Source organism: Nicotiana tabacum, chromosome 15 (genome assembly GCF_000715075.1).
Source record: "Nicotiana tabacum cultivar K326 chromosome 15, ASM71507v2, whole genome shotgun sequence".
Taxonomy (NCBI): domain Eukaryota; kingdom Viridiplantae; phylum Streptophyta; class Magnoliopsida; order Solanales; family Solanaceae; genus Nicotiana; species Nicotiana tabacum.
Window position 1 is genome coordinate 53,273,381 of NC_134094.1, and position 8,964 is coordinate 53,282,344.

The 8,964-nt window shown below is 38.8% G+C and overlaps 1 protein-coding gene across 1 annotated transcript; it reads left to right on the top strand.

Annotated features, from left to right (window-relative positions):
• Nucleotides 1-3,844: 3,844 nt before the first annotated feature.
• Nucleotides 3,845-8,417, top strand: LOC142169625 (uncharacterized). The gene is made up of 3 exons (XM_075231514.1): nucleotides 3,845-4,517; nucleotides 5,259-5,392; nucleotides 8,295-8,417. Exons 1-3 carry the CDS (start codon nucleotides 3,845-3,847, stop codon nucleotides 8,415-8,417), a joined length of 930 nt encoding a protein of 309 aa, XP_075087615.1.
• The last annotated feature ends 547 nt before the right edge of the window (nucleotides 8,418-8,964 follow it).

The following is an 8,964-nucleotide window of genomic DNA, read 5'->3' on the forward strand; positions in this document are numbered from 1 at the left end:
TGAAGAGCTATTGTAACCAATTAAGGGGAACAGGAGGCAAAGAAGAATTACTCATGGCTTATTTTGGGGAAAGTTTGACAGGAATTGCTTCAGAGTGGTTCATAGATCAAGACATATCTCACTAGCATGTTTGGAACGACATGGCTCAAGATTTTGTCCAACAGTTTCAGTACAATATTGATATAGTTCCAGACCGCTCCTCTCTCGTCAACATAAAGAAGAAACCAATAGAAAGCTTCAGAGAATTTGCAATCAAGTGGAGAGAGAAGCCTGCTAGGGTCAAACCACCAATGAAAGAGGCAGAAATGATTGGCTATTTTCTCCAAGCTCAGGATCCTGATTACCTCAATTACATGTTGACCGCCATTGGTAAACCTTTCACTGAGGCGATCAAGATTGGTGAAATAGTTGAGAATGGCATGAAGTCGGGCAAAATTGTGAGTCAGGCAGCCCTTAAGGCGACCACGCAAGCAATTCAAAGCGGGTCAGGCAGTTTCGGAAATCGAAAAAAGAAAGAGAAAGGATCTATGATGGCATCTGGGTTCGGGGGAGTTCAAAGAGGAATAGTTCCTTCTTATGTGCAATTCTAACAAGGACAATCCAATTCTCCTCAACATTACTATCCACCTCAGGGCCCCTAGTACTCAGTTCCCCCACAACAATACACAGTGTTTAATGCTCAGGCTTATGCTAGGCCTCCCAATCACCAGCAATGGTGGGCACCGATTCCACAAGGCCCCCATCAACTCCGGTCGAATTTTTAGGCGCCATATAATCCTTATCCCCAACATGAATATGTGAGAGAACAGGAGCCAAAGAAAGAGTTCACCCCAATTGGGGAATCATATACAAGCCTATATCGAAAGTTGATGCAGTTGAAGTTGATTGAACCTATCATGCCGCGTTATGTGAATCCAAATTCAAAAGGTTTTGACTCCAATGCAAGATGTGAGTATCACTCTAACACCCAAGGTCATAGTACCGAAAATTGTTGGACATTAAAGAAAGCCATTGAAAATTTGATTGAAGCAAAGGAAATTATGGTAAAAAACAATAAGGATACTCCTAATATCACAAACAATCCGCTCTCAGCTTATGATAATACACATTTTATTGGAATGATTTATGATGATCGGGATTATAAGCAGTCTGGCAAGACAGAGATGGATGTTGGAACCATAGGGCAAGAACCAAAAGTGATTGTGAGCCCACCGCACTTGGCACCGTTGATTGTGAAAGGTGCGAGTTCTAGTTTGAACTTGGTAGGTTCTGAAAAACGATTCTTTATGTCCCTGGAAGCACAAAAAAAGTTGAGGTTCAGAAGAAACTCCTCTTCCCATCAGGAAGGAGTCTTGGTAGTCTATTTTGTTGCTTTTTTTGTATTTGGATTATTTTAAGGGTTGTAATCCAGATATTTTAATTTAATTGCTTTGCTTTGATGTTAACCCTTCTATCCTTTCTAATTCAATAAAATGAAGTTCCAGTTTCATAGTAAAATTATGTCTTTTCATTTCCCTAATTTTTGTTAATTTCTTATCATTTTCAGTTTCGTTAATGTTGTTTTTAAAAACATGACATGCACGCAGAATTCATGCCCAGATTTTAAAAAGCTGTCTAATCTCGAAATAATGAATCAAGAAGTTGAGTATGATAAAGATGAGGCTCTTAAGGAAATAAAAAGGGAATTGGATCAATTTGAGAATAAGCCTAAGCCTAACTTAAATGAAACTGAGGCAATTAACCTGGGAAGCCCTGAAGAAATCAGAGAAACAAAAATAAGCATTCATACTGAACAAAAGACTAGAGATGCCATAATTCAAGTTTTGTTCGAGTACAGAGATGTATTTGCTTGGTCGTATGATGACATGCCGGGTTTGAGTGCCGATTTAGTGGTTCATAAGCTTCCCACATACCCTAATTTTCCACCAATCCAACAAAAACAAAGGAAGTTTAAGACAGACATGAGTGATAAGATTAAAGAAGAAATCACGAAGCAACTAAGTGCAAATGTGATCAGGGTTACACTCATTTCATGGTCCAATTCCAAGTCCAAGAGGAGATAGATTGGGGTCCAAGCACCAACCAAGGAGGGTCTAAATTAGGCACCTAAATCAACCTACAAAAGAGCTAACTTGGCGCCCAAGTCAGCTCAAAGAGGGGAGGCCAAGACATAGGAGAAGGAGTCAAACTTTCTTATTTTGTTTTCTAGTTTGTTAGGACATATTTGATGCTTTCCTAGGTAGCTAAGGCTTTGTTTTTATTTTCCTAAGATTATTGGAATTACTTTCCAAGATTGACTTAGTTTTTATTTCCTAGAGTTTTACCTTTTCCTATGATAGTTGGACTTGTTGTCCAAAGTAGTTTAGAACTTTATTTCCTTAATTTTTAGGTAGAATTTTGTGACCCCCTCCCTATATAAAGGGGTATCTTCTTTGCTTTTAGACGTAGACTATTATCAATAAAAATTGTGAGATTTTTCTTGCACTCATATGTATGGCTACTCTTGGATTTATTCATCAACCTTCAAGACTCAACTTAAGGTGGTAAGATTAAACTCTTTTGAAATCTTAGATCACTTCTAGGTATTCAAGAAAGGTGATAAGTTTAGGCTTATTGTTGTTCTTGTTATTCTAAAGGGTCGGGTTTCACAATCTATCTTTTGTTTTTAATTATCTACCAAAGGCGATTAGTTCTTTGTTAGCTAATTGTTGTTGTTAGTATTCAACTTCAAGAATAGACTTCTTGAATTCAAGAAACTCTTTCTTGAATTCAATCTATCTTTAATTTTTCGTTGTTTCTTTGTTTCTTTATTTTCTTTTAGCTTCCGCACGTTTCTTGATTTTCTTTAGTAATTCCTGGACCCCTATCGTATTTTTATCAGTTTGAGTGCCGATTTAGTGGTTCATAAGCTTCCTACATACCTTAATTTTCCACCAATCCAACAAAAACAAAGGAAGTTTAAGACAGACATGAGTGATAAGATTAAAGAAGAAATCAGGAAGCAACTAAGTGCAAATGTGATCAGGGTCGTCCGATATACTACATGGTTAGCAAATGTTGTGCCGGTTCCAAAGAAGGATGGAAAAATCAGAGTTTCTGTTGACTATAGGGATTTAAACAAAGCAAGTTCAAAGAACAACTTTCCCTTACCCAACATTCATATCCTTGTTGACAATTGTGCTAAACATGAGATCCAATCTTTTATGGATTATTATGCCGGGTATCACCAAATTTTGATGGATGGAGAAGATGCAGAAAAGACCTCCTTCACCACTCCGTGGGGAACTTATTGTTATAGAGTCATGCCATTTGGTTTGAAGAATGCAGGGGCAACTTACACGAGGGCTATGACTACTATATTCCATGACATGATGCACAAAGAGATTGAAGTGTATGTTGATGATGTGATCATTAAGTCCAGAACACAAGTTGACCATGTGCAAGACTTGAAAAAGTTCTTTGAAAGGCTACAAAGGTACAATCTCAAACTTAATCCAGCCAAATGTGCATTTGGAGTTCCTTCTGGGAAGCTTTGGGTTTTATAGTTAGTCGAAGAGGCATTGAGTTAGATCCCTCTAAGATAATAACCATTCGAGAGCTGCCTCTCCCGAAGAACAAAACAGAAATCATGAGTTTACTCGGGAGGCTGAACTACATCAGCAGGTTCATCGCACAACCTACAACCACATGTGAACCCATTTTTAAGTTGTTGAAAAAGAACGTTGCTATCAAGTGGACAGATGAGTGCCAAGAAGCTTTTGACAAGATTAAGGAATATTTGTCAAATCCCCCTATTTTGGTCCCGCCGGAACTTGGTAGGCCTCTATTTTTATATATGTTAGTAATGGATAGTTCCTTTGGCTGTGTTCTGGGTCAACATGATGCCACAGGCAAAAAGGAACAAGCAATCTATTATTTGAGCAAAATATTCACTACTTGTGAGGCCAAATACACTCGTTTGGAAAGGACATGTTGTGCTTTAACCTGGGTCGCTCAAAAGCTTAGGCATTATCTTTTGGCCTATACAACTTACCTTATATACCAAATGGATCCTCTGAAGTATATCTTTCAGAAGCCGATGCCAACTGGCAGATTGGCAAAGTGGCAAATCTTGCTCACAGAGTTTGATATTGTTTATGTCACTCGTACTGCCATGAAGGCACAGGCTTTGGCTGATCATTTGGCAGAAAAATCGGTGGATGATGAGTATGAATCTTTGAACACATACTTCCCAGATGAAGAGGTTAATTTAGTTGAAGAAGTAGTCCAAGATGACAGTCAAATTTGGAAATTATACTTTGATGGGGCTGTCAACATCAAAGGCATAGGGATTGGGACAATTCTTGTATCACCTACTGGGCAACATTACCCTGCCACGGCGCGACTTCGTTTCTTCTGTACAAACAACATGGCAGAATATGAAGCTTGCATCATGGGTCTGAAGATATCAATAAACCTAAATGTGCATGAACTGTTGGTGATGGGAGATTCAGATTTGCTTATTCGGCAGGCTCAAGGTGATTGAGAGACTCGAGACATCAAGCTCATTCCATATTGACAATGTGTGGAGGATCTTAGTAAAAGGTTCAAGTCCATCAAGTTCAGTTACATTCCTAGGTTTCACAATGAATTAGCCGATGCCTTGCCGACCCTGGCCTCAATGCTTCCATATCCGGGTAATACTCACATTGACCTATTAGAAATTCAAATTCGGGATCAACATGGTTATTACAATACAATTGAAGCAGAACCAGATGGTGAACCATGGTACCGTGATATTAAATAGTTTCTGAAAACAAGAGAATATCCGGAACATGCTAATAGGAATCAAAAGAGAACCATTAGGCGTCTCTCTAATGGTTTCTTTTTGAGTGGGGAAATCCTATACAAAAGAACTCCAGATTTGAATTTGTTGAGATGTGTGGATGCCAAAGAAGCCGAAATAATTATGAATGAGGTGCATTCGGGAGTTTGTGGTCCGCACATGAATGGATATGTTCTAGCAAAGAAAATCTTTCGGGCAGGATATTATTGGCTTACTATGGAGCGAGATTGCTTTCATTTTGTTCGCAAGTGCTACCAGTGTCAGATTCACAGTGACTTGATTCACTCGCCGCCTTTAGATTTGTATCCTATGTCGGCTCCTTGGCCTTTTGTTGCTTGGGGAATGGACGTCATTGTCCTAATTAAGCCAAAAGATTCAAATGGGCACAGATTCATCTTGGTTGCAAATGATTAATTCACCAAATGGGTGGAAGCTATTACATTGAAAGCAGTTACCAAGAAAGCAGTATTAGACTTTGTTCACTCCAACATCATCTGTCAATTCGGTATTCCAAAAACCATTATTACAGATAATGCTGCTAATTTGAATAGTCATCTGATGAAGGAGGTATGTGTCAATTTAAAATTGAGCATCGCAATTCTACTCCTTACCGTCCCAAAGCTAATGGAGCTGTTGAAGCTGCGAATAAGAACATCAAAAATATTCTTAGGAAGATGATCCAAGGGTCTAGACAATGGCATGAGAAACTGCCTTTTGCTCTTTTGGGATACCGGACAACTGTCTGTACATCAGTTGGCGCAACGCCCTACTTATTGGTTTATGGAATTAAAGCGGTCATACCTGCTGAAATTGAGATTCCCTCTCTCCGAATAATTGTTGAAGCATGGATTGAGGACACTGAATGGGTGAAGTCCCGATTGGAACAGTTGAGTTTGATTGATGAAAAGCGTTTGGCAGCAGTTTGTTTTGGTCAGTTATACCAACAAAGAATGGCACACGCTTACAATAAGAAAGTGCGCCCAAGACAATTCGAGGTAGGACAACTTGTTTTGAAACGTATCTTTCCGCACCAGGAAGAAGCAAAAGGAAAGCTCGCCCCGAATTGGCAGGGTCCTTACCTCGTCAAGAAAGTATTGTCAAAAGGAGCTCTACACTTGGCAGATATAGAAGGAAAGGTGACTGATATATCCGTCAACGCAGATGCGGTCAAGAGATATTATGTCTGACATGGCTCTGTTGGGGCATTCTTATATTTAGCATTCTCAGGTTGGGATGACGAAAGGCTATCATTCTCGCTGCCCAAACACTGGTCAACCCTAGTTATCCCTTTGAAGCCTTGTTTATATTTCTTTGTTTTCCCCTCTTTTGGAACCAATGTACTTTTTTAAAAAAGGAAAGAAAACTAAAAAAAAATTATCAAAACAAGTTCATGTTAATTGAACTACGCCCGACCTGATTTCGAAAGGATACGTAGGCAGCCTCACTCTGGGGTTCGGTCACACCAAAACAAAAATTCATATTTTTCTAGTATTCAAAGAAACTGGGGCATGGTTTTATTTTATTTTCGATGGTTGTTCCATCAAAATGGTTCCAAAAGTTGTAATTCAGTTGAATAGTTCTTTTTACCTTTCCCTGCTAAGACCTTCTGATCAACTTTCGAGAATGATAAGTCAGTATACTACGGGTAATGCCTCAGCCATTGAAAAGATAAAAAATAAATGAGAGAGTCTTATTAGTGAAAACCTTTACGGGCACTATAAGGCAATGATGAGTTGAGAGAAAGCAAATGAGAGAGGTCAAATGGTGAAAACCCACAAAGGGCATCATTGATCGATTTAAGGCTTCGTACATCCCGACACAAGCATGGTCAAGACAAAGAACTCAGTTTCAAAGTTAAGTTTACAACAAATTTTGAGAATTAGACGGTTCAAACGGATCGGGCATCCAGTCCAAAGGGCATGTCATGTTCATTGAAGTCAGCATATTTCCTCTAGATAAGTCCTTTCTTATTCTTTCCTCTGAAAGGGACACTTCTTGCTTAAGTTGTAATACCTATTAGTTCACCTTCTTATTTTCTTTTGCATTACCTTTTTTAGTCCCTTTCAGTATAATCTTGTCAAAGCAAAGCAAACAAAAGGCAGCAAAATTGGTTACAGTTTTCCCGTTATATAAAGCAAAGATTGTTGGGCATAAATCGTATGGGCAAAGGCATAAATCCATCTGTGATTTTCCTTGACGAGCAAAAGGCTGGAAGGACTGAACAATGTTCTAAGGGTCAACAAAAGTTACTCAGTTAAAAAAATTTTGGGAGCAAGGTTGTTTGCACCATAAACACAAATGGTGATAGGCGCAAAATAGTTAGGTTTCGATGCTGAGAAAGAAGATCTCCAGAAAGTAAGGATAGAATCTCCCGGCAATTTGTACGACCATCGACGAAGTTAGTTTTTCTAACAAGTGTAATGGACGCAAGGTCAAGTCACCCAAGAAATCAAGGCCACAAACTGACCGCCATTTTAAAACTAACGAATTTTTCTTTGTTCAAAGCAGGAACTGAACAGTTTTAGGAAACATTTCGCGAAGGGACGAACCCCACCAAGTGAAGTTCTCAAAATCCTTGATTTTCTTCCAATATACATATAATCATGCTATTTTTAGTTTAATTTTAGGGAATCAATACCCTATCTTCAATAAAGGGTACTACATCCCCTAGTTAAATTTCTCATTGCCAAAATGGGATCACTTCTTATGGACTCGTTGAGAGCCTCATCTTATCGCTAACACAGGGTACTACATCCCCTGGTTACATTTCTCATTGCCAACATAGGGTACGACATTCCCTAGTAGCATCTCAGAGTGCCACGAGCCTCATCTTATTGCCAACATAGGGTACTACATCCCCTGGTTATATTTCTTGTTGCAAACATAGGGCACGACATTCCCTAGTAGAATCACAAAGTGCCTCGAGCTTCATCTTATTGCCAACACAGGGTATTACATCCCCTGATTACATTTCTTGTTGCAAACATAGGGTACGACATTCCCTAGTAGCATCTCAGAGTGCCACGAGCCTCATCTTATTGCCAACACAGGGTACTACATCCCCTAGTTACATTTCTCATTGCTAACATAGGGCACGACATTCCCTAGTAGCATCTCAGAGTGCCACGAGCCTCATCTTATTGCTAACACAGGGTACTACATCCCCTGGTTACATTTCTTGTTGCAAACATAGGGTACGACATTCCCTAGTAGCATCCTAGATTACCATGAGCCTCATCTTATTGTCAACACAGGATACTATATCCCCTGGTTGCCTTCCTTCTTGTTAACATAGGGTACGACAATCCCTATTATAAAATATTATTAAAAAAAATCTCATTTCTTTTTCAATTCTTTATTTTGCAATAGAAAGATAGTTTATTGTATTTTCAATAACTCATAAAAAAAATTTAGTGCAAACTGGGGCAAAAAGTTTTTGTTCGTTTTGTTTGTTTCTGATGGCTTGCAGGTTTTTCTGCAAAGTACGGATTGGATGTGCAAAAATAAGATTCTAGCTCTCGCCAGAGAAAATGGAATGTTTGATCTCAATACCAGCCAAACGAGCTTTGATGTAATGCATGCAGAGATATAGGGTCTCAAGATCCATCTTCTCATCATCTAATCAAGAATCAAGCATGGGAGAATATTTCATAGTTTGTTACATCAAGAGCATCAAGTTTCAGTCTAAAGTCAATGGGGGAAGCAAGTCAAGAATCAAAATAAGACTCTAGATGGCATTTAGATAGAAATTTTGTAACTCTTAGAGTTCAAGAGTATGTAATTTTCTTTTCATTTTGATGTAATAGTAGGAACCGCGGATCAGAATCTCGACAAAACTTCGCTCGGCTCTCCATCTAATCATACTCTATCAGTCATTTTTCACATGAACTATACGGGATCTGATTCCCTTAGAACCCGAGATATATAGGCTGCCTAAAACCAAGGCTCGGTCGCAACCTCTTCTTTTCTCTTCTTTTCCCTTTTAAATAATAGTGAGGTCAAAAATCAGTCACCTTGTTCATTTTCTTTGCTTGAAAACTCTTCATATTTCCAAGCAAAGAGGGGCATGCTGTGAACACCTAATTTTTGACCGCACCCAAATTCGATACTATTTTAGTGCAAATATTTCTTTTAGGTCT